Source organism: Gymnoscopelus braueri (genome assembly GCF_963280865.1).
Source record: "Gymnoscopelus braueri genome assembly, chromosome: 18".
In the NCBI taxonomy this organism is placed as follows: domain Eukaryota; kingdom Metazoa; phylum Chordata; class Actinopteri; order Myctophiformes; family Myctophidae; genus Gymnoscopelus; species Gymnoscopelus braueri.
This window is the reverse complement of record NC_137618.1, coordinates 40,046,534-40,073,356: the sequence shown is the minus strand read 5'-3', so window position 1 is coordinate 40,073,356 and position 26,823 is coordinate 40,046,534. Positions and strand designations below refer to the sequence as shown.

General features: G+C 45.0%; 1 protein-coding gene across 1 annotated transcript in view; it reads left to right on the top strand.

The window, feature by feature from the left end:
• Positions 1-26,823, top strand: part of stxbp5l (syntaxin binding protein 5L) — a gene marked incomplete at both ends in the record, with an annotated part of 294,314 nt that overhangs the window by 175,101 nt on the left and 92,390 nt on the right. Inside the window, one exon of the mRNA XM_080412829.1 lies at positions 1,724-1,858. Within this exon, the coding sequence (XP_080268955.1) occupies positions 1,724-1,858 (135 nt within the window). The remainder of the gene's footprint in view (positions 1-1,723; positions 1,859-26,823) is intronic.

The following is a 26,823-nucleotide window of genomic DNA, read 5'->3' as shown; positions in this document are numbered from 1 at the left end:
TCATTTTCAATGGAAGCCAACGACATGGAGATGGAAAGTGACACCCGACGTGTGTAGCTGCTACCAAACCTAAAAAGGTTACAATCCAAGTTTAGCTGGCTTCAACGGGAGCTTCAAAGGGCAAAGCTACAAAACGAAGTGTTGTTTAACCATTTCCACTCACCTTCTTTCTTCACACAATCCCTGCTTGTACTGGGGGGGAAACTAATTATTATTTTCTTTTATATTTTTCATGCTTGATCAACGTTTCAACAGCGACTAGGCGACAGATATGCTGTGTTGCTTTGTAGCTTTGTATCTTTTGTAGCTGCCGGTGTGAACTCGGCATAAATGCAAACAAAAAAAGGTGCAAAGCTTGAGCTTTTTCACATTCATCGTCACTCCATTAAATTTGAAGAAACGTGTACATAAAAAACACATATTGACCCACCATCTTTCACACATGGGATCCAACACGTGCATGGAATCTTAATTACAGTATGTAATCGCTTGCAGATTAATGAATAGCCAGGCAAGCCAAGTATGGTATTCATATGACATGTAATAATAATAAATCAGGGGGGGGGGGGGGGGGTACGGGCAGAAAGGTGCTTCAACTGTAATTCACATGACATTAGCATTCATCATCTTCATAAGAACCTTTAGCCAGGGAATGAAGATCAACACACTCTAATTCACTCCTGTCCATGTTGATTAGCTCATACTGGGCTCCAGCTCTCCACCACCACATCTCTACAGAGAAATGGTGCTTCTGTAACTGCTTAAACCCTCTAGTCTTCTTAGTGAATTGAACCTGAGTTGTATACACTTGGATTCGGTTTTATTCCTACACCAAATCTCTTTGTCTGCAAAGAATATTTTTTGCGAATGTTCCCCAGAATAGGGATGCTGGTGGTTAAATAAATAACCAATTTATTTAGTGAATGGTTCTTCGTTTTCCTCATAATGGTTCTAGAGAACCTTTTTTTTGTCAAAGTTCTTTGTAGAACCTTTTTTTTTTATGGTGCACCTTTTAAACACTCGCCAAAAATAGCGGCAATTTTTTTACTAAGAGATTTGGTGTAGAGGGAAAAGGGGAGCGGGCCAAGTACAGACCCCTGGAAGACAAGTATAGTGTTTAAGTGGTTATAAGGGGTTCTTTATAGAACCATTAAAATAAATGATTCTTTAAAGAACCTTGCTCTGAAAAATAGTTCTATGGCATCACTCTGAAGAACCAGTTTCGGCTCCAGTCTGCACCTTTTATTTGCGTGTGTGTAATGTGTGTACCACCAGCCGAGCAAGAGACAGGATTATTAGATAGAAGACAAATGAGCTAGCAGACAATTCAATAAGGATTTGGGGCCCTGGGGAGAGCGGACAATACTGAAGCTTGCAGGAGAATAGAGAGGTGCCTGAAAGTGAAGCGAGAGGATCATGTTAGCATTCACTGTGTTAGCCGCATTACTGTCGAAAGCAGTGGCTCTCAAAGTCGGGTTTAGACCGGGGACCCCCAGGGGTCCTTGACAGGGTTCCAGGGGGTCTCAGGCAAAATGTATTAAAATAGCATCAAAATCAGTTTAACCAACTAGCTTTAACGTTATGTATACGTCGGCTATTTGAAAACAACACGTGAGCTTGTAGATCTGCTATGTTCAAAAACATCTTGAAATAAAATGAGCAATTTGGAATAGGTTGAAACATTTTAACCCCCCCCCCCCCTCTCTCTCTCTCTCTCCTGCAGGATCACATTTTGCCACCTGCCCTTTCAGAGTAAATGGCTATACGTGGGGACGGAGCGCGGGAACACTCACATAGTCAACATCGAGTCCTTTGTGCTGTCTGGATACGTCATCATGTGGAACAAGGCCATAGAACTGTGAGTTGTCTGCACTGTCACAGGGACATTTGTGATGCTGATGATGATGACTGCAATAAAAACGATGCACTGTAGATGATGGCCACCATAGTAGCAGTGATGACAATGGTTGAGTAGGATCGATAGATTGATAGATAGCTAGAGTATGGAGACCACGTGTAACTGCTGCGGATTTTCTAGTTTTATTGTATTTACCCACTGTACCATACTGATTAATTAAAATTATGTTCTATTCAATCAAATAAGTTCTAGACTGAAACTTTAATTGCTGTGTTGTTCCCAATAAGTGACACTCTCATGTTGCCTCATTGACTCTCCCCATGGTCTATGGAGGGTAGTGACATACTTGTTAAGCATTATGTCATGACTTTACAGCTTATAAAGGGCCGTAGAGGTAACAAAACCTCCTCTGTCAGACTGAGCGACAGTTTTTTTTTTGCATTGTCACTTCTAGTGTTAGCCTGACAAGTCCTCTGTCACCGAATGTCAGTCACTTAAATCGCTGTCCCACCATGAAGCCATTTGTTAAAGTGAGCAGCTTTACCACCAGTGTGAACTGTGTGTGTGTGTGTGTGTGTGTGTGTGTGTGTGTGTGTGTGTGTGTGTGTGTGTGTGTGTGTGTGTGTGTGTGTGTGTGTGTGTGTGTGTGTGTGTGTGTGTGTGTGTGTGTGTGTGTGTGTGTGTGTGTACGCGCGCAACTGAAGGTTCAAGTGCTCAGAGTTCACAAAGGGCATATTGAACCTATTTTAAAATGCCACACTGAATTTTAAATCTATTTCAGACTATTACAGGACTGTACAGACAAGAGTGCAAACGTTTCAGTCCATGTGGACTTGCAGCAAAATAAGCAAAGCAAAGACAATTTTGCAAAAATGTTGTGGAACATTAAAAGGGAACAGATGGAGCAGTGCTATTGAGTCTCGGAAGAAAATTTTAATTGAAAGGAAATTTAAGTAGCAACATATCAACCAATATTAATAATAATGCGTTTTGTTGTTTAATTAAAAACACTGAGCAGACAAAGAAGAAATATAACAAATTTGACTTACATTTTGCAGCTGCAGCCAGGAGGCATTTTACTTAATTATCACATTGATTGAGAATAGGGGGAAACAATTGACTCTTTAAAAAGCTAACAGAAGCTCACAAGTAAAATGAACACACAACTCATTTTTGTAATCTGCTCAAAAAGTGAAATATAAAATCAACAATTTATGGATTCGGTATCAATCAATAAATCACAATTAATCTTAGAACTTACCATGTCTCATGTGTTGTTTGCAACTGGTTGCTGTTGGGTGGAAACTGAACAGCCTCAAACTTGTATAAACTCGATAATTTACGATTCCTGTCGGCTCACTCGGCGGTGCCTCTCTCGTGGCTCCAGTCCGCTTCAGACTTCAGACGCCTCCGTTGTTGTAACTGTTTTTGCCTAACTACTTCCTAACTTAATATTAAGGGCTGTAGTCTGTTCTGACCAAGTGGGCCAAGTGGTCCGCCTCGCTGGGGGTGACAAAAACTATGGCTAAACCTAACCGTAATACCGATAAAATAATTTTTTCGTATTTTGGTAAGGTAAAAAAAATTCGTCGGGAGGGAGATTCGATTTCATGACGCTAAACTGGAAGTCTAATGCTTATCTTTGCACGCCACAGAGTCGCCTGGTATTGTAGGGTTTTGGGAGTTATTTAAGGCGGTCCGCAGTTCTGTGTGTGTCACCACGGGGCGTGGTTATAGACACGCCTCCGAGGCCAAGGGGGCGTTGACAAGTTAGAGTGATCAGGTGGGAAAGGGCCGTTCATGTCTGAGATGTAGTAGAGTAGAAGTATAAAGTATTGAAAAAGTAAATACTCAAGTAAAGTAAAAGTACTTAAGTGCAGTCCATGAGTACATATACTTAGTTACTGGTCTTTTTGAAGAGAAGCTTGAGTTTGATGTGCAGGAGAATGAGTTCATCAGTGCATTGGGAGGATCTGTTGATTGAGTGGGGAGTGCTCTCCACTCGATCAGTATGAATAACGAGAAGCCAAATGAATAACAATGGCGTGTTATTCTTTTTTGTTTGGTACTTTGAGATGAGATTTTTGTTTTTCATGTTCATGAATACAAATTATAAATCATAAAACGGAACAACAAGCGGTTGTGTTCCTCCAGTGGAACATAAGGAAGGAAGAGAGCACAGGGATTCTATGTTTGCCTCCACTCACATGAGCACGCACGCAAGCATACACGTTTGTATTACTATACTTGTGAGCGATTCTTTTGAGGGATATTTTCAGAATTTGTGCCATTTTTTTTTACCGTAACCCTAAAGACTAAAGTAGGGTATTTTCATTGCTTGTCACCGACATGCAACTAAGTATCAACTAGAAAAGTGTGCTCCTCAGAGCACAGGTCTCCGCCAGGTCGAGTTGCCTACCCAGGGCCTGCAAACTTTGGTCATAGATACTTGAAATGGGATCTGAAAAATCGTACTTATACAGTACATCTTGATCACATAACCCACCAATTTGGGTGAGGTTTGGACGAAATTGGTAGGAGCAAAAACTGCGTTTTGCAAAGATATATAACATGGCGGAAAACATGACTTTTTTGTGGAGTTCCGTGATGATCCAAGGAATCCAAGGGAAACATAATTTTGATTCTATGACCTACGGTTCAAAATGTTTTTTTTACAAAATGTAAATCGGCCTGTTACAAATCAAATCTGATCAAATCAAACTTTATTTATAGCACATTTACAATAATCAAGATTGACCAAAGTGCTGTACATGGAGGGTAACAACAGAAACCAAGTGGGCTGGGGGCGACAAAAACTATGCCTAAACCTAACCTTAATCCCGATAAAATAATTTGCGACACGTTTTTTTTAACTTTATAGCACTGTATAGCACCACCATGAGTCCAATTTGAAAAAGGTGGCATTTCTTCCTTGGCCAACGTGCATGCAGTTTCACGGCAATCAGACCATTCATGATTTGAGGCATTTTGTTCAAAACGGGCCACTAAGCCAATCTTAGCCAATCAGGATGGAATATGAAAAATCTAAATATGTAGGAGTAATATACATTTTTCTTTTAGAAAGAACAGCCTCCTGATGGCGCTATAGCACGCCGATGTGAACAATTTCAGGCAGAGATTTTTCCTTGGCCTCTAGGGAGTGTGCTTGAAATGTTTCACGCCGATTGGTGCAGATATAGATCAAAACGTGAATCGGTCTGTTATAGCGCCTGGCGTAGAGAACAAAGATGCTAAATTATTTTAGAAAGATGCGCCAACCTATGCTTCACCACTAGTGGCGAAATGGTACACAAAATGGTCTCCTACTGTATGTGGGTGCCGTCTGACGTCAGATCTCGTGAATGTCCTATGATTACTGGTGCTAGATCTCACAAGAGTGTGTTGCTGGAACAGAAAAAGTCAATAACAAAGATGATTTACTAATCCAAAAGTTTTAAATACCACTATTTCATGTGGGCGAGAAATATATTCCTGAGGGCATAACATTTCATAACACGTCGAAAGCTATGTATTTCTCCTCATGAATGGCAAGGATGTCGATACAGGAGGTTACGTTTCCATTATTAAGGGGTGAGGCGGTGAGAATGACACATTAATCTGTAGTGACATAAAGGTTTGTACAGTATGTATGTACGCTATGAGCGTTATTCAGCCGGTGTGTTAGCGCTCCAATAAAGCTAGCGTATACTTTTCCCTTACATCCCCAGGGCTGCGTCCATCAAACTATTCAAACACTGCACTACAGTAAGTCATAAAAATGAGAAATTGCTCCGCTCTTTCTTCCTCTTATTCCCAGATGTATCCTGAACTGCATTATGCTCTTTGTCTAGGTCAGTGGTTCTCAAAGTGGGGTCTGGGGACTCCCAGGGGTCCTTGAGGGGGTTCCAGGGGGTCCCCAGCTAAATTAGTTAATATAGCGTCAAAATCAGTTTAACCACTTCAACCCTATACATACATCGTACATCGGGTATTTGAAAATAGCCGATCTACAAGCTTGTAGATCTGCTCCTTTTTTTTTGTCTCCGATTTTTTTTTTATGTGGAATATATTTGAAACATTTTAAAAATACAAATCTTGTATGGCGAGGGGGGGGGGGCACAAAACATTTTCAGATGGGGGTCCGCGGCCAAATTCATATTGAATTGGGGGACCTTTACATGAGAAGGTTTGAGAACCTCTGAGCTAACAAAATCAACAGTGATATGGATGTAAACGTATGAACAGAGGACAGAGCATAATATGTCCCATGTGAGTGAGTTTTGTTTTGCTTGCCCCACAACTCTTCATGTGTGTAATTTTCCCTAATTATTGTTTGCTACTGTATGCAGGATAGCTGATTGAGCGGGTAAGGAGTTTAAGGTCTGTATTAGGTGGGTAGGGCAGCAGCATTCACCACCGGGAATCTTTAAGCATTCTCAGGTAGTCAGGTAGACTGTTTTACAAAGGCAAAGGCTTTACTGAACGTAGCAAGCAGATATAGGGTGGGGCCTTATGAATCAGGCTGCAGAAACACATCACGTTGTTCAGCACAGCACAGTTACATAGCACAGTAAGGCAAGACACAATATTCTGTGTGCGTGCGTGCGTGTGTTATGTGTGGTTGTTGTTTCAGCGATGTACACAACTTAAATATTCTGCAGGTAGTGAACTGATAAATTAATGAAAACTAAAGAAAACCCAGGGTTACGTATGTAACCCCGGTTTTATTAGTAACGTAAGTAAGATACTTACTATGGGATATCATCGCCCCCTGGCGATCACACAGAGCACACACAGACTCCCGAATTCAATTTCCTATTGGAGTAGGGTCGTGTGACGCAAAACACCGGCGACCGGTGGTGGTATAAATACCACTGCGTCATATGAGCTCGTCCTCTGAAACCTTCCACTCTGCACGCCACACTGCGCACAGAGGGGGTTAAAAACGTAAGTATCTTACTAACCCTGGGTTATTATGACGTAAGCTGCAGTAAGATACTTACTATGGGACACATAAACGTCCCCCGGGGGAGCCCATGTTTACCAACCCTACCCAAACACTTGCCCAAGGCCACAGGTCCCGCCCCCGGCAAGACCATGGCCCCCAGGCAACCCTGACCCTACGGGTCAGGAAGTGAAAGGATTTATGGTAAGGCCTTGATGGACATAAGTCCTGTCCCTAGCCACCAGCCCGACCAGACCCCCGGTCTGACCGGCCCGTGACAGAGAAACCAAGGCCTCCTCCTCCCAGACCATGCCTAGCAGGTCAAGAGAGGGCCTGGAATGTCAGCCAGGCAGGGAAAGAGAAACATGCCCCCAGGCATGGCTCGCATTCCCCCCGAACCGGCTGCTGCCTACAAGTAGTAGGAAACCACATGCCCCCAGGCATGTTTATGTTACCTAACCTTGAAGGCCGAAAAGGCCAGCCAGGCAGGGAAGGAGAACATGTCCCCAGTCATGTCTCGCATTCCCTGTCCTGAACCAGCTGCTGCTCACCAGTAGGAAGGAACCACATGCCGCCAGGCATGTTTGTGTTCACCTAACTTGAGCCAGCCGCTACACCCAAGATCGTGCGCGCCATCTCAGATGCCGCCACGTTCCAGGCTGTAGAAAGATGCAAAGGTCAAGGGAGACGACCAGTTAGCTGCAGAGCATATCTCCTGCATCGACACCCCTCTGTAGAGGGCCCAAGATGCAGCAACACCCCGAGTAGAGTGGGCCTGCAGTCCCAACGGGACAGCGGCCCCGCTACTCACATATGCCAACCGAATCGCCTCCACGATCCATCTGGACAGAGTCGGTCTAGCTACCGCCTTCCTCTGACCCCGGCCAAAGGAGACTAAGAGCTGAGACGACTCACGGCCGACCGCCGTCTTCTGACAGTAGAGCCTTAAGGCCCTTACTGGACAGAGACAGTGCAACCGTTCATCCTCTGCTGAGGTGAACGGCGGATGGAAAGCCCCCAGTTCCACTGGGGCCCTGGCAACTGCGCCGGTCTTAGACACAAACGTCAAGTTGGGTTTCAACAAAACCCTCTTGCCGTCGTCTGAAAACCACATACATGCCTCGCTCACAGAGAGCGCTTGCATGTCACCAACGCGTTTTGCCGTACAAAGGGCCACCAGGAGCACCGTTTTGAAACTCACAATCTTCAGATCCAACGTTTCAAGAGGCTCAAAGGGGGGCCGACACAGTGCTTCCAGCACCACAGTCAGGTCCCACTTAGGAAACAAAGGTCTGTTTACTGGCCTAGCACGCCTGGCGCCGGTCATAAACCGTTGCACCAGCCAGTGCGCGCCCACCGACTGACCATCGAAACCATCGTGGCAAGCGGAGATGGCTGCCAGGTACACCTTGATGGTAGAGAAAGCCAAATCCTGGTCCAACCTGTCCTGCAGGTAGACCAGAACGCTTCTCAGAGGGGCCTGAAAAGCCACCACCGGAGGTGATTGCTCCAGGCACCATGTCTCAAACATATTCCACCTAACGTCGTATTGACGTTTGGTAGAATCTGCCCTAGCCCCCTGTATAGTGGCTACCACTGCAGGGGGCAGGCCTTGTGAGGTCAGACTCGACCTCTCACGGGGTAAACCCATAGATCCAGAGTCTGGGGGTGCTTGTGGTAAACCTCGTCTCCGCCTTGTCTCTGAACAGGGGGAGAGGCCACGGCTCGTCGTAGAGGAGGGGAGAGATCTCCGTCCTCCACGTGCCCCATGCTGGTGCTACCAGCAGAACCATCCCACCCTGGATCCTGATCCTCTCCACTGTCGGACGGATCAGATCCAGGGGCGGAAAGGCAAAAAGTAGACCGCTCGGCCACTCGTGCGCCAGAGCGTCTACTCCCAAGGACTGGTCCTTGGCCCTGATCAAGAAGAACCGTGAGCACTTCGCGTTCTCTCTGGACGCAAACAGATCGACCTGGGCCCGGCCGAACCGGGCCCAGATCAGATCCACGGCTCTCTGGCACAGCGACCAATCCTCGTACCGGAGCCCCCCTCTGGACAGCAGGTCCGCCCCGCTGTTCAGGTGGCCCGGCACGTGGATGGCGCGCAGCCGTGCCAAGCGTTGCACGCTCCAGAGCGTCAGCTCGCGTGCTAGCTTGTCCAACACAAGGGAACCCAAGCCTCCTTGTTTGTTGACATAACACATCGTTGTGGTATTGTCCGTTCTGACCAGGACATTGCACCCCACGATGTGGCTCTCGAAATGTTTGAGAGCGAGGAAGACCCCCAGCAACTCCAGGTAGTTGATGTGGGCTCTCCTCTGGGAGGAGTCCCACAACCCCCGGGCTGAGTAGCCTTCGTAGACAGCCCCCCAACCGGAGAGGCTGGCGTCCGTGGTGATCACCTTCCAGGACACTACAGCGCCTATCTTGACCCCTTCGGACAAGAAAGTCGCCTGTGTCCACGGTTGGAGTGACATTACACAGCGTGGTGACACTACCACCTTCCGAGAGCCCATGGAATGCGGTATCCTCAGAGACCGCATCTCAGAGACCGCATCCATCTCTGGAAAGGTCTCATGTAGAATCTGCCCAGCTGGATCAGATGTATGGCCGAGGCCATGAGACCTGCGGCTTGCATGCATGTTCTGTACGTGACCTTGCGCCCCAGGCGCATGGAGCGCAAACATGCCAAGAAGCCCGCTATCCTGTCCTGGGACAGGCGCGCCACCATTGTGGTCGAATCCAAGGATATCCCCATGAAGGTGGCTTGTTGGGATGGAATCAAAACGCTCTTCTGAGCGTTGATTGTGAACCCTAGGGACTGCAGGTGCGCAATGGCCATCTCTGTGTGCCGCGCTACCTGTTCCCTTGATTCCGCTGCCAGCAGCCAATCGTCTATGTACGTCGCCAGACGCAGACCCTGCTGACGCAGCGGAGCTATCACCGCCTCTGTGCATTTCACGAACACCCGGGGGCTCAGTGACATGCCAAAAGGGAGCACTGTGTACTCGTACACCTTCCCTTCGTAGCCAAAGCGTAGGAACTTGCGGTGCGGCGGGTAGATTGGGACGTGAAAATAGGCATCCTTGAGGTCTATACTCGTCCACCAATCTCCTTGACGTATCGTTTGCAACAACGTCGCCGTTGTGAGCATACGAAAGTTGAAAACCTGTAGAAACCTGTTCAAACCCTTGAGGTTCAGAATAGGTCTTACGCCCCCCCCCCCTTTCTTTCTCACCAGGAAGTACTCCGAATAAAAACCCAGTCGGTTCTGATCCGGAGATAATTCCCAGATTGTGCCCTTGCTCAGGAGAGCCAGAACCTCTTCCCTCAGCGTTATGGCCGCTTGGCCTGACGCACGGGAGAACTCTACTTTGGTTGTTAGTGGAGGTATGCTTGTGAATTGCAACCTGTATCCTTTTAGTACGGTACGTAGTACCCAAGGATTCGGTTCGCACGCTTTCCATTTGGAAAAACATTGAGCGAGGGGATTCAAGGGGAAGGTGGGGGCTGCTGACGTCATCTGCCCCGACGGGGGAATCCCACACACCGTCGACATCCGCCCTGTAGCATTGCTCGTTAGCGCTAGCTGGGCTAATGTCGGTGTCGTCACAGAGCGAGCGTCCGTTCCCATGGGAACGTGAGACGCTGTCGCTCTGCGTGACGTAACCTCGGAACCAAACCTCGTTGTTGTGTCTGCCCGGGCCGCGACTCCCCTCGGGGAGTGCTGATGGAGTAACACCGGGGTTTGTTGATGTAAGTTCCGTCGCACCTCGTCCGCCATGTTGGTGAGGTCGAGGGGAACGGACCTGTCGTGCGGTGTTTCTACCCGGAGCGAAACTAGTGTTCCCCTTGGGGAGCTTCGCTGGTGTAACACCGGGGTTCTCTGTGACGTAAACTTCCGCCTCTCTGCCGCCATTTTGGGGCGGCTGAGAGAGGCGGCCATTTTGTGCCTTTTCCGAGCCCCAGAGGCGTTTTGCCGCCCTCTGCCGGACGGAAAAAGGTACTGCAGAGATGCAGATGGAATTAAAGTTTTGTCCACAGAGAACCCCCCTTTTACACAAAGCATTTGAGACATTTGATTCATTAGCAAAGGTTTCTCTACCTGCGATTGACTCATCATGTTTACAGCATGCACAGTATTTGTCCCTACAGTGTTTGGGATGTCGTCCTGACTGGTTAGGGGACATGGCGAACACTGAGGGCTCATGAATGATTGCAGAGGACAGTGTTTCCCTCCGGGAATTATGCTGTCTTGACTTTTCATGACATGGGAAAAAATTGGCATTTGTGATTTTGGCAATAGATTTATTCCACACACAGGAAGCACATTTTGTACACTCATCACTTGAGAATAAAGGCACACATGACTTTGAACCGTATTCATTGTCTTTAGCGTCTTTCTTAGTCTCTTTGCACCGGTGGACTGGTCCTCGACTCCGTCCGGTTGGGCAAGGAAAGCGCCAGTTCTTTTTCCCAAGTGGGAAGCTGACCCCGCATGATGCCGGCCAAGAGGCCGTGACGGTATGGGGACCCCGACGGACAGGCCGCATCTGGCGATCGCCCGTTTGAGCACGACGGAGACGGCCTCCTCGGATATCCTCGCCTGGCCAGGAATCTCCGGGGTCACCGCCGTCTCTCGTGCAGGCACAGGAGGAACCGGGCTGGTCATCGTCACCTCCTGTGACTGCTGGTAGGATGTGAGGCCTACGTCCCCCTCCTCGTCCGCCACCACGACGAGGCCTTCGTCGTCCTCCTTGGCGCCGTCGAAGTCACTGCAGTAGTCCGGAGTAGCAGTGTCTCCCCAGGCGGCGATGGAGGTGGTGGGGGAGAAGATGAGGATGTCGCTGTCTTGAGACGGCCCGACGGCCTCGACAGCGGCGTCTGGGTCCGGGGATGAGGAGGTGGTCCTTAAGGCCTCCTCATTCCGGACCTTGCTGATGGCTCCACTGGAACGTGGGGCCGAGTAGAGAGGAGGGCCCATGGCCCCCAGGCTAGTGCTAGCCGCCGGCGCCCTTGGTGCTTTGGCGGGCGGCGCCTCGGGGCTAACACAGCCGTTACCTGAGGCAGCTAGCGAGGTGGCCCTGGCCAGGCGTCGCTCCAACTGGGCCTCAGAGAAGCTCCTGCAGGGGTCGCACCCGTGTTCGGTTACGGGCGAGCCAGGCATGGTTAGGCCCCAAGCAGGACAGGCAGAGGTGGTGGTCATCGTCCGCAGCTACGAGGTATTCACATCCTCGCATGGCGCATGGACGAGGCGCCTCCATTCTTTCCTTTCTCCGTCGAGCACGAGGCAAACAAACAACAAAAGGCTAGGTAGCTAGCCTAGCTGCTTTGTTTAGGACTTAGCATTAGCGTTTAGCTTAGCTTAGCTTTCGCCTCGTGGCGAGAAAACGGAGAGGATAGGAAAGAAAGTAATAAAAAGAGTAAATAAAATGAAGGAACTCGGGAGAGTTAATAACTGAAAACTATTTTACGAAAGCGCCCGTAGAGTAGCACGCCAATGCACTCGCTTTGGGTTGTGTTGGAATTCGTCAAGTTTTCTTCGTAGTGCTAGTTCAGCTCCGTGCGCAGTCTCGTAAGCAGAATGGAAGAAGAAGACGAGCTCATATGACGCAGTGGTATTTATACCACCACCGGTCGCTGGTGTTTTGCGTCACACGACCCTACTCCAATAGGAAATTGAATTCGGGAGTCTGTGTGTGCTCTGTGTGATCGCCAGGGGGCGATGATATCCCATAGTAAGTATCTTACTGCAGCTTACGTCATAATAACCCATTCTAGGCTCTGGCGTATTTCTCCCTTTCTCTTTTTGTTGCCAGACCCAGAGGGTCGGCCTACATGAGGCTCTGCCCCCTTTCGTCCATACATGGGCGAAAAAGACCGGCTGTATAAAAGGGACCCTTTCTTCTCCATACATGGGCATAAAAGCTGACACGCTGACACGTAATACGAAGTCCGTCATACGAAGTCCTTATAAAGTACTAGGAATTTATTCTGGGTCTGGCAGAACCAGGTCTCCTGGTCTTATTTTTTTAACATTGAAGTGAATGGAGCAGAAACTTTTTGGATAGCGTTATCTCCTAGTTCCTTTGAGATAAACAAAACAACAAAAAAAGTATTTATTATTATTATTATTTTTCATTTTCGTCATTTCCGTCCTTGACAATGAGAGCCTTAGTAGAATCGGAGGGGAATTCCCGTTTTTGGCAATGAAAGAGTTAATGTAACGTATACCAAATAAGGCAGTTATTGCATCCATCCTGACCAGACATTATACAAGAGGTTGTGCCCAAAAGCGGGAATACCGTGTGATAACTTTCTGAGCAGTGCTTGCATTTGCCTGAGCGTACAGCTCGTCCCTCTTTCCTATATTTTGTATTGTCATCCTTTATAATAATAAAAAGCCCTATTTACTAGGGGCCAAAAAACAGGTTTTGTCACGACTCCATTCTTGATCAAAGGCCATCTGCAGTTTACCATCGCTTGTAGGATTACGACTGCTGGGTGAGTCTTGAATGTGTTTTCTTGATTGCATAGCCAAATGTGTGTCCAGGTCTGTCAGCAGAACCTGAGAGAGATGAACGGAGCCTGAGTGAAGGTCTCACAGTGTCTCTGTGGGCTGGCTGATCTTACTGATCACTAAGCATGGTCTGTGTTGGTGTCCTAACATCAGCGGGGAACGGGGAATGTGTGCGAGTGTGTGCACACATTTCACAGGTCCAGGAAACCAGTTCATCTAAGTGTGACAGACGGGTTCTGTTTGCTTCCATGTGTAAAGTCACTCTACTCGATGGTACTCAGTCTATAAACAGTTAGACATGGGTAGATTATAAGACAGTTGATGCAGAGATGTTTTATTTGGTTAAAATGGAAATCCATATAACTACATACAACAAATTCAGCCGAAACACAGATAAGAGTGAACTGTGGTGTATGTGGTCCCATTATTGATATTTGCAGAAAATCATTCTAACGGCTAGATTAGCGACCTAGTTGTTAACAAGGGGGGGATTCGTGGCAGGGCGCCCAGTCGCCACATCTCTGCACCTCAGGTGCTGTGACACGGCCGCTCAGAGCAGCAGCCAGAAGCAGCACAGTAGAAACTAGCAACTTCTGCTGTGTCATTTTCTGTGGTTGGTAGAGTGTGGTTTCTTGGTTATACTTCTGACCTGCGATCCTTTAACACTTAACTAATTAGTAAATGATAGTAAATGATAAACACATGAAAATGAAAGAGACATGGCGTGGCTTCCATGTGGATCTCTGCCGTCATGGTGATGATGTCATATTGATGACATCACTCTTGCCCAAATATGGAGGGTTGGCGGCACAATGGAGATTGACCTTTCAACTGTAAACAGTGTGACAAGAGTTTCAGTGTCTTAGATAGTCTTAAGAGACACCAGCGTATCCACACCGGAGAAAAACCTTTCTACTGTAAACAGTGTGGCAAGAGTTTCAGCGTGTCAAGTAGTCTGATAAAACACCAGCGTATCCACACTGGGGAAAAACCTTTCCATTGTAAACGGTGTGGCAAGAGCTTCAATGACATAGGTAATCTGAAGACACACCTGCGTATCCACACTGGAGATAGACCTTTCAACTGTAAACAGTGTGACAAGAGTTTCAGTGTCTTAGATAGTCTTAAGACACACCAGCGTATCCACACCGGAGAAAAACCTTTCTACTGTAAACAGTGTGACAAGAGTTTCAGTAGGTTAGACAATATGAACAAACACTTGCGTGTCCACACGGGAGAAAAGCCTTTCCTTTGTAAACAGTGTGACAAGAGTTTCAGTCAGTTAACTAATCTGAGGACACACCAGCGTATCCACACTGGGGAAAAACCTTTCTACTGTAAACGGTATGACTAGAGTTTCAGTAGGTTAGATAGTCTTAAGACACACCGCGTATTTGTGAAACATGAAGGATCCATAATGATCTTGCAGAGCATTCCAATCCACGCTGTGGGCTACTATTACCAAATCAGGCTGCTACTGCATGCTTACAGGGAGTGAGGAGCAACGATCCAGAGTTTTTCAAAAAACTAGCCACATTCAAACGACCATAGCTCTGGAATGGAGGATCGCGGCCGGCCAATTTTTCCCCTCAGACTCTACCGGACCCCTGTGCGTGTAATGAGACGATCTCCGTGAGAATATTCCATGATTTTTCAAAGGTACAGTAAAATCGCCGTTTTCGCTGGCAAGGGGACGGTAGACGGATTAATTAATTAATTAATTCCTGGTAGTCAATGAGTTAAGATCCCTGCCGCATCTTTTGCACGATGTAATTTATATCACGTGATTGATTTATACTCGAACGAGCGCGTCACTTGACAAAAAGAACAATGCAATGCACTGAAAAAAGCAAGGGTGACCCCTCTGTACAAAAAAGGAAACCAATTAGACCCTGGCAACTACCGCCCTATTTCTATTCTTAGCTCCATTTCGAAAGTCATGGAAAAAATAGTCTACGAACAGGTCGATAAGTATCTTGCCGAGAAAAATCTAATTTACAAATTCCAATCTTGTTTCAGAACAAACCACTCCACTGACACATGCCTTCTCTATTTGAACGACTCAATCAAACAAGATGTCGACAATGGTAAATATTGCGGCATGGTCATGCTGGACCTCCAGAAGGCCTTTGACACCGTTAACTAGGGTGACCATACGTCCTCTTTTACCCGGACATGTCCTCTTTTGGGGTGCTGTCCGGCCTGTCCGGGGGGGGTTTATAAAATCCTTCAAATGTCCGGTGTTTTGGACTTCACTTGTCCCGGTAAAGGGAAGATGCATTCTATGTATTTTAGGGGTTTGGGGGGGCTGGCTTTTTTAATATAAATTTATTAGATTTCAATGTATTTTAGGGGTTTGGGGGGCTGGCTTTTTTTATATAAATTTCATAGATTTCTAGGAGACATGCTTTAAATAAATAAATATATTATTTATAAAGCAATAGCAAGTGGTGGAAGTAAACGGCACCCAGTCACCTTCTAGCTGTGAGGCGACAGCGCTACCGACTGCGCCACCGTGCCCCTCAAACTTCAAACTTCATAATTTCAAGGACCCCCATTTTGGTGTATATATATATAAGGCCACAGGACCCCCTGTTTTCTGTTTAGGAATGTAACCTGTGGCACCTCCCAGCCAGCATCAGCTCACAGCTGTTGTCTATTGCAGTGTTTAATATAAAAGCTCTTGATAGGTCGCCAAGGGGTGTGCCGATTAGGAGGTTGACTGCACCTGCCACCAAGCTTGGCTATAATGGTGGAACCCTGGTAATAATAATAATAATAAACTTTATTTGTATAGCACCTTTCATGACGTGAAATGCAGCTTTAAGTGCTTTACAGAGCAAGAATACAATTACAACCAATTTAACAATAAAGCTAAAAACTATAAACATTAAATAAAAGCAAAAGCATAAAACAACATTAAAATAGGCAATACAGTGAGGACTTAAAGCTGTGCTTTAAAAAAGCTATCGACAGAGGCTGCCTGTCTTAGGTGTAATGGGAGTTTATTCCACACTGTCGGTCCGTAAAAGCAGTATGCTGCTTCACCGTATTTTTTATAAGTCATTGTAGGCACCTCGAGCAGGTCAGCACTTGAAGACCTGAGGGGCCGGTTTGGAACATATCTCTCTAGGCAGTCATAGAGGTAGGAAGGTAACAGACCATTTAGAGCAGGGGTGTCGAACTCATTTTGGGGTCAGGGCCAAATTGGTCAAATGGTGACTTATGTGGGCCGAGACCAGTTGCGGACGCGCATGCGCACTCACACGCATTCAGTCAGCATCTGTTGTCTCAGACACTGCCACTAACTACGTAGATCACTTTTTTGTCTCCGCCGGAGGCGGAGAGTATGTTTTCGCTTCGTCCCGCCGTGTGTTCACCTCCCTCCTAGCCAAGCTAACATTGGTCAAGCTCCACGTGACACGTGTCAATATGTTGACACCAATGCCTTTGATTGGCTAGAGGGACGCATGACGAAATAAAATCCTATAAATAGGTGTGTCACTTCAAAAAGCCATTTATGTTCTTTGAAGTGAGGTAAGACAGGATCAATCAGTCTTGATTGGAACAGTACCTTCCAGTACAAATCACCCGTCCGTGCGTGTGTGTGTCCCTCTGAGAACACCTAACATTGGTCAAGCAAAGGCCCAGAAGGCCAAAGCTAAGAAAGCATACTCATCTACAACAGTAACACAGAAGAGGACTATAGAGTTGAATTGATCCCACAACAAGGCCGAAGTCTTAATACTGTAACAATTGGCCACCTTGATCAAATACATTATGTAGCACCAGAGAAAACTGACATAGATCAAACACACCAATCAACTGCTGAAACTGTTCAAGACAATGAAGATGAAGAAGACAGACAAGCATTTGAACAAACCAGTCAATTACGACGACTCCCATATGACACATTGCTTCAAGAAGAAATTTTTTTAGATGCAGACACTACATATTCAGTCGCCCCTGCAGAACACCAAAAACCACGCGCATTCTACCAAGACGACCCGTTCTACCAAGACGACCCGTGCTATTAAAATAGCACGGGTCTGCTGGCGGAGACTTGTGCTCCGAGGAGCACATTTTCTAGTTTTTAATGTATTAAGAAGAATATCTACTTTAATTATTGACATTAAAAACAAACAATGCAATTTGTAAGGAGCCCCAATAAACCATTTTAAGTAGAATAATTCGATTTGAAATTAAACAATACCTGGTAATGTGTGTGGGTGGTTAGGTAATGATTACCATGTTTTAAGCCACGTTTTCACTACAGTGCCAGAATTTTTCCAGCAAAATAATTAGATTTATAGAACAACAGTGGTGTAAAGTAACTAATTATTAACTACTGTACTTCAGTAAAGATTTGAGGTATTATTACTTTACCAGAGTATCAATTTCCAGTACTTTTACTATACTCCACTACATCTCTGTCACTGCTATAACTATAGTATATCAAATTCTTGGCCAAAACCGAATACCGAATATATAAACACTTGGCCGAATGGCTGAAAAATATTATTCAAGCAATATATATATACAATTTTTTAAATATTATTTTGTACCATTGCTGTCATGGCTATGCCTCGGTTGTAGAGCTACATGATTCTGGCAAAACTTATCATAACTATAATCCATATTTAGATCAGTTATTTAAAACATATTTATTTATTGTGTAGAATTATTTATTTACTATTGTGTAGTAATATAATACAATATGTCTCAAAACATACAATAGCATGCCATACAGTTGAATTATTGCAAATTAAATAAATATGATTTCAAGAAAAAAACGAATATTGAATAGCCTAACAAAAGGCAATATAATGTCTGCAGTTGCATTTTGCACACAGCCAAAATGAATCAGTAATATTAGGCCTGCCATTCCTTCCTTTTGGAGAAGTTACTTTCAGTTTAATTTCAGAAACACACACACACACACACACACACACACACACACACACACACACACGCAATCAAAGTCAAGCGTTCACAGCTGGTGTTAATTATTTTGCCCTGCAGGCTCTTAACTATCGCTGGTTATGTTACTAATGTCACACCCTCTGACAAGTGGATTCTACTTTTCTAGTTCGCAGGGAAGGCTATTTCTTTCTCACTTCTTCAGTTGATACGGTGCTGTGTGAGGGGGGAGGTGAGGGGGGGGGGGCGGGGTATGGAGAGGAATGCAGCCGCTCTCTACTCCTCCAGATGAGAGACGCAACTGATATATACTTCTCCATACAACGGTGTTTTACCGGATTTGTGATGCTGTTGAAAAAGCGCTCTCTCCAGTACAGGTAGAGTTGAATGGTGATGGTCCTCTGTATGTTAATGACCTTGGCCTCACAGAACAAGTTTGTCCAGTATTCAGACCTTGCCTCAGTCAGTGCATAAGAATTGCTGCTGGCAGCCGTTTTTTTTTTTGGTCTTTTTTTTTCCATTAAAAGGTAGTATTAAATGGCGTTTCAGTGATGTCAAAACTGGTGATGTCGAAACTGGTGATGTCAAACTGGTGTTTCGCGGGCCATTTCTGGCCCGCGAAACACCAGTTTGAGCACTGATTTAGAGCTTTATAAACTATTAAAATAATTTTAAAATCAATCCTAAAAACAGTAGGCAAATATTTTATGGTGGTGTATAATTCTTAACTTTTACTGATTTTATGGTTGTGTATTATTAGGCTATTTTAACCCATTCAATCGGGGAACGCATCTGCGTCATTTTAGATTTTAGCTATAACCATTATTTTATACTTTGGCTATTCAAATAGCAGATCTACAAGCTCAGCGCGGTACCGAGTGCCTCGCTAAATTTGTAAAATATTTTGTTCCAGGGATCTCCAGAAGCAGAAGTTTTAGTTACAAATGTCCGCTTTAAAAATATATATATTCGAAGATTTGCACAAATGTTCAAGATTTTTCTAAAATGGCAGATCTACAAGCTCATAGTGCCTTCAAAACTCTGTGGAGACCTGAGCTACTAAACTCATCTGGGGTAGTGTAAGTATAGGATTTTCTTATCTAACAGGTTGAGGTTGCTATTAGTTGTACTTTGAAGTGCTAAAGTATATTCGTGCTTTAAACAGTAGGCTGTTGTTAGTTTGTAGTAGTTGTATTTGTATCAGTATTTGTGTTTGAAGCAGTAGCAAGCTGGCCCACTCAAGTGCCTTGCTAAGTGTCTGAGAGAAGCCCATCAAGTGCTGTCTTCAACCTACTGTCCTCGTACCTCCACCAGAACAACCTCCTGGACCCACCAGTCTGGGTTCAAAGTGGGTCACTTTGCGTCACTGCCCTCCTGGCAGTGACGGAGTCGCTCCATGCCGCTACAGCGAACTCTCTCTCCTCCGTCCTGATACTCCTGGACCTGTCTGCAGCGTTCGACACGGTGAACCATCAGATCCTCCTCTCCACCCTTGAGGGGATGGGTGTCTCTGGCTCAGCACTCTCCCTGTTTGCATCCTACCTGACGGGTCGCTCCTACCAGGTGATGCTGAGAGGGTCTGTGTCAGAACCACACAGGCTCACTACTGGGGTTCCCCAAGGCTCGGTTCTGGGTCCTCCTCTTTTCTCTCTCTAGGAAGAGAATGCACTTAAGACTTCAGGTGATTAGTAGTTTTGTTCCCTACCTATGTTGAATGCACTTATTGTAAGTCGCTTTGGATAAAAGCGTCTGCTAAATGACGTAATGTAATGTAATGTCATAGTACGGCACTCGGTGTTGCGCTATGAGGTTGTATATCTGCTATTTTTTAATAGCCAAATAAATCTAAAATGACAGGTGTGTTAACAGAGATGGGAAGTAACAGAGTACACATACTTAGTTACTGTAACGAAGTACTTTTTTCGGGTATCTGTACTTTACTTACTTACGCCTACTACCCCCTTCTGGGGCATAGGCCGTCAACAAGCGATCTCCAGGCATCTCTGTCTTGAGCAGTTGGATCCAGGTCATCTTCATGGTCTTGATGTCTCCCTCCAGGTCTCTGCGCCAGGTGTTTCTTGGACCGACCCTTTTTCCGCTTGCCCTGCGGGTTCCATGTTAGGGCTTGTCTAGTGTTGGTACTTGCAGGCTTTCGCAGGGTTTGGCCTATCCAGCGCCATCTGCGTTTCTTTATTTCTTCTTCTGTGGTCAGCTGGTTTGTTCTATGCCAGAGTTCGCTGTTGCTGATGGTGTCTGGCCATCGGATATGGAGGATCTTCCGCAGGCAGCTGTTTATCCGTACTTCACTGAGTATTTACTTTTCTGACAACTTTTTACTTCTACTCGTTACATTTTAAAACAAGTATCTGTACTTTCTACTTTGTACATTTTCAAAACAGGCTTGTTAATTTAGTTCTAATGTTCCATTATTATTTTGTGTGTGTGTGTGTGTGTGTGTGTGTGTGTGTGTGTGTGTGTGTGTGTGTGTGTGTGTGTGTGTGTGTGTGTGTGTGTGTGTGTGTGTGTGTGTGTGTGTGTGTGTGTGTGTGTGTGCGACGAATATAAACAACAACCCGTGGATTAATCGCAGGTTTAGGCTAAACTCCTGTGACTTAAACAGTAGAGTACATTTGTTAATGCCATCTCTTGCTGTGTCTGTCTGTCTGTCTGTAGTATGTAACAGGATAGGTGGGCACTACGGACATCCTCCTGGGCCAGTTATAAGACGTGTGTTTGGTGGGGATCTTTTAAGTTTAATAGCCTTGGGGTACAATTGGTTTTGCAAAGAAACATCCGGTAAAAATACTTTGGTAACACTTTCTATGAAAATAATCTCAAAGTTGCCAAGAGCAAAATACGATAATTTTAAATGTTGAAGGTTAAAATTGTGTGATGTCAAATGTATTTGGGTTGTATTGAATTTGGGTTAATACTTTGCTATGTTAAATTATTGTTAAATTGGGGAGCCGTGGATCCTAATGGGACCACGACTTTAAGGGGGGAGGTGTGATGCCCACTCCCTTATATGGAGCTATGGGAGTGTGCTCTGCTAATGCTATTCCTTCTAGGTCAGGGATGGGCAACTGGTGGCCCGCCGGCCCGAAATGGTGAACTATTGCCTTCAACTGTTCCAAACATGCAACTTTCCATGAACCATTTTAATTACAACAGTCCACCAGTAGAGCTAACTGTAGTAAGTTGATAGAAGCATTACTAAATGCTAAATAAAAACAAAGTTATAACAAATAATAATAGTTAATATCCCTTATTTATCACATATGTGACTATTATGGGCTTTTTGAGTAATGGGGTACTACTGGCGAGAGTGCCGATAAACAGGGGCGGGCTGGGACCAAAATTCAGCCCTGGCATTTTGGTCCGAACCGGCGGGGGGGGGGTCCCTGCCGATAAACGATGCGGCCCCCCAGAGTGATTGAGGACATTTTGTGGCCATCACCATCTACAAAGTTGCCCACCCCTGTTCTAGGTGAACAGGGTGGGCCAGTCTATCTACTAATGGCTCATTGGAGAGCACCTGGGCCCGGTGCCTCCAGGAGTCTATAAAAGCCAGCCCATGATCAGTCTATGTTGAGATCAAGAGGAGAGAGGACTGCCGTCCTCTTCAGCTGCTCCCCATGCTGTTGTTCTGTTCTATTTGATTATTCTTTTCATCCACACACCCTGCACTACACCATGTTCCACTCATCCACACTTACACCACTGATTTACTGACTCCACACCTCATTCCTTTATTGTTATGATGTCCTTGTACGTTCTTTCTCAGTTATCTCTCAGTTGTTTGTTAGTTTATTAATAAGGGTCGCCGCGCCTCCTTCCGCGTTCGCAAATACCCACAAGTCTCCTGTAAAATAAATTACCAAATAATTGAGAAATTAACACATTGATTGCCTAGATCGAGTCAACTCGTTTTTAGAATCCATCGCTTGATTGCCTAGATCGAGTTAACTCGTTTTTACATTTTTGGGGGAAAATTCCACAAGGGGCGACCTAACACAGCTTTGGAATGATCGATCGTCTCTCAGAGAAGAACAATGTGGATGTGACGTCATTCCAAAAAACGTCACTTCCATCCGCCCCAATGATGGGATTTTCAGAAAAACGGCTGTAACTCAGTTTCTTTTTTTTCCATTGAAAACCACCCGTTTTCAGCGGACCAAAGCTCCAAAATGGCGGATCACGGTTGGAAACTTGTTGTTCCCATGGATACACAGATCCTTCCGTCTACTCACAGGAAACTTTTTCCGTGTGTTTTTTTTACACAATGTCGGTTCCACGGCGTTTCAAATATCATCGGATTGAGGTAATTATACGCCGGCACGGGGATAGAAAACTATGTTTAATATCTTGGCAGTCAATGTGTTAAATATCATGCACACCCAAATGCAATTTTCCCAAACAGGGGGATTGATTTTAATTGTAATAAACAGTACAATTTACAAGTTCTGGTTAACGGTCTTCAAGAATGTGGAACTGCTCAGTGACATGCTGCAGGAACACGACGAACCCATCTTAAAGCATTTACAAGTCTATATCAAAGTCAAATTCTCAGACCCAGGCCAGCCTATGAGTTTCACATTAGAATTTCATTGTAACAAAAAGGAGGTGGTGCCCCCAGAGGTAAAAAAACAAAGGGGGGGGGGGGGGGGGGCGAATGGGTTCCCATTGGTGCCCGAATGGGCACCAAGGAGGTGGTGCCCCCAGAGGCAAAAAACAGGTGGGGGGGTTACCATCGCAGACGGCAGAGCCTGAGTAGTTTTACTCTTCTTTCCTTTTCTCAAATTGGTGAGAAGTCGCCTCTTCCCTTTCTCAGGCATCTCTGAAAATCAGATTGAAGAGAGAGAAAGACAGATTTATTGAACTTGATTGGCATGTACAAATGAACACATAAGGGTCGATTCACATTCTTACAGGTTAAATTAAACATATGTATTTGATATTTTCTAATGGACATTATGCTTTATATACCTTGCCGTGCTAACGGGGGTCCTGGAGGATGGTCAGACGCATCCATTGCTGCTGGATCCTGGCAGGGTGTAGGTCCAACATCATCCTCCCAGGAACTCTCTGCTGCTTGCGCCTCCTCCGGAGCCACAGTGTTTAACAGGGGCACCTGGAAGACAGTTGAGGAGTTTTTAGTTTTTGCCAGACCCAAGGGGTCAGCCTACATGAGGCTTTGACACATTTCGTCCATACATGGGCATAAAAGTATGTCCATCTTGTACCTTTTTTGACCATACTGTATATGGACACATTCTGGGTCTGGCAGAACCAGGTCTCCTGGTCTTGTTTTTGGACTGAATTGAAAGCCGTCATTAAGTAAAGAGCACCTGTGCTGCTAAGCACACCTGCGCTGAATGTCAATCAGCTGTCATTCAAATGAGGGCACTTAGTACAAGTAAGACGCGCGAACGCGGTAAGCGAACGCAAAAAAAGAAAAAAAAGAATGAAAAAAAATATTTAAAAAAAAGTAACCAAAAAAAGTAAAAAAAAGTAATTTTTTGAAAAAAAATCTGCGTTAAAAGGAGCATCTTAGAAAAATACAAATTCACAAAAAAATAACTTGGAATGTTTTTGAACAATTCAACAAAGTGTTTGAAGTGCCTGTTTCACCCACTTCCGGGGGGCGGAGCCAAAATCCGAGCCCGATGTATTTGTTCGTAGACCCCCACTTAGGGGGGGTAGAAAAAGTTTGGGAGCGATTCGGGCACTTTTCATTTAACATGGGGTTTCAATGGGGAGTTTTTAGGAGCCTTCTCCGGGGCGTGGCTTCCGGGGGAAGGGGCGGGCTTAAACGCAACCTTGACATGTGTGTTCAGTTTTCAAAGACCTTTCATTTGATGTATGGTACGTCTAAATTGGACATTTACTTATCTCAGAGGAGCTGCACACAGGCAGTGCACACAGAGACACAGACGGAGACACAACCCAAGCAGGGTTACATAGTAAGCTCCACTTGGTCGGAGGCGCGGCTTCGCCGCGCCTCCTCCCGCGTTCGCAACAATAGCGTTTGTGTGTGCAAGAGTGCAGGTTTCTGTATACAGAAGTGTGTGTGTGTGTGTGTGTGTGTGTGTGTGTGTGTGTGTGTGTGTGTGTGTGTGTGTGTGTGTGTGTGTGTGTGTGTGTGTGTGTGTGTGTGTGTGTGTGTGTGTGTGTGTGTGTGTGTGTTACATGGGGGTAATCAAAGTGCGGGTGGAGGCAGTGTGAATAACCATTTTAGTGTTCAACCTGGCCCCAGGCAGCTGTCAAGAATGACTCTGTTTCCATAGCACCTCTGAGAGAGAGAGAGAGAGAGATCAATACATGGATGGACAGACACACAGAGGAAAGGCGTTGTGAGCTCGTAGATCAGCTATTTCAATTTTTTTATTTTTTGAAAGTATAGTTATGTGAGTCATTTCTTTGTATTTATAAGTTATTTGTCATATTTGCCCTGTGGAATTTTTGCTTGCAAAGCCTAAAAGCCAAACAGAAATGTAATTGTCATTAATGTTCCAATGTTCCATGCCAAAAACACAATTAAATTGTTAATCACAGTTAGTTGTATTACAGTTAATCGTCATGACTTTAGGCCACCACTGACCTTGCCACTACTTGTGGTAAGGTTGTGGGTTCAATCCCCTGGTATGGTTACATAATTCTGAACCTCTCACCTCTTCTACCATTTTCACATTTCAATTCAGTTAGTTACGTAATCCACCTCGGATTTGACAAGCACTCAGCACTGTTGTTTGTAAGTCAGTCAGTTGAATACAGGAACAACTGACGGCTGATCACGCATGGAAAACACAATGATCCATACATTTGTATTAAGGAGCGAAATGCTCTTTCAATGACTTTCTATTCCATAACAGGTGTAGCGGAAGACTAGAAGGACAAATCCTTTCGGAGAATAACAAATTCTCATCACATTGTTCTTTTGACAATATAGACAGAAAAGATTTCACTCCGGCTCGTTCGAGCTGACAGCTGCACTTTGTTCACAACGGTTGAGAAATGTCTGTTGTCTGAGATAGAGTTGGTGTCAGAAGGGTCGGCTGAGGTGTCTGAGATGGGATGGGATTCTACATTGCAGTATCAATACTGCAATGTAGGCTGAAGTGGTTAATGTATGTTTTGTAATAATAATTCAAATCTACAAAGTAGCTAGTAAATGAAGTTTTCAAATGATTGTTGTGGAGTAAAAGTGCAATATTTGCCTCTGAGATGGAGGAAAAATATTTAAAATTGGAAATACTCCAGTAAAGTAAAAAAAAAGATTAGATTACAGTACTTTGTACATGTACATGTACTTTGTTACTTTCCACCACTGCCATTTTCAACCAAATATATTTCAACATATAATTGGTCCGCACTAATGCTCATTATAAAATGGCACCATGTCTGTCTACACACGCTGTGTCTCATTGGTGGAATATGGACAGTTCAGAAATCTACCAATGACACCATCGATGGGGATTTCAATGTAATAGAAACTACAGCATTTCTCTTCCTGGAAAGTTAGCATGCTGAAATAGAAGCCGTTCTTCTTGCAATAATAAGAAACAACATTAAAAAACGTTTGAAATCTTGTTTGAAATGACCAAACCGATGATGTCACTGGTAGGCAGGATTCTGAAGTGTCCACGGCCCTCCTCTGTGACTCAGAGCTATAGTATACAGAAATGGGGCCATCTTATAATGAGCATTAGAGAGGACCAGTTATATGAAGATATGGTAGGTTGAAAATGGGTGAAGTGGTCCTTTAACCACTTAAGCCCTATATAGTACTTCTTTGTACGACAATTACTCAAAATAGGCAATCTACAAGCTCATTATGTATCACATTGCTTTGCGCTGTAAGCTCCTAAATTGGTAATTTTTGCTATCTTAGAATTGTTTTAATTAGCCAAATATTTACACTTTTTGACGAGATAGACACCAGGGTTTATGTGATAAACATACAGTTTCAATTAACTTTTGAAATTGTGATGTTATCAAAACATCACACACGTCTATTTCCCAAAAGTAAAATCCATGTATTTAATTCAGTCTGACCAGAAGCAAGGATAAAAACATATCCCCACCGCCCATAAAAAAGGAGGGGTGGCATGGAGACCCCAATTTATTATAGGACCTTTAATTTCACAAGGGGAATTCGCATTGAGTTGAGCCTAAGCTCAGAGCTGTCAGCCAGCAGCAGTAGGTCTGTGTTGTAAATATAAAAAACGAACATGAAAAGCAACAATTACACATTAGCATCCGACCTAAAATAAACATTACATGGCCAAAAGCAAACACACGGTAGCAAACTCGCAGAGCCCAATACATAAACAATTAGAAAATGATATTTTTTATCAAGGAAGCCAGTGCATTTCCTTAATGCCATGGCTGGGGGAATCCCACGACACGGGATTGGTCGTGGAACGTCAATCATTCTCCCCCCTGCTCCCCTGTTAGTCCTTAATGTTGTAATGTTGTTGGAGGGGGGGGGGGGGTGTAAATGATTGGCAGCCAAATTTTGTAGGGGGAAATCTCACAGGCTTGAATGTTGTGAGTTTTGGTGCAAGGTTTTACGGCAAT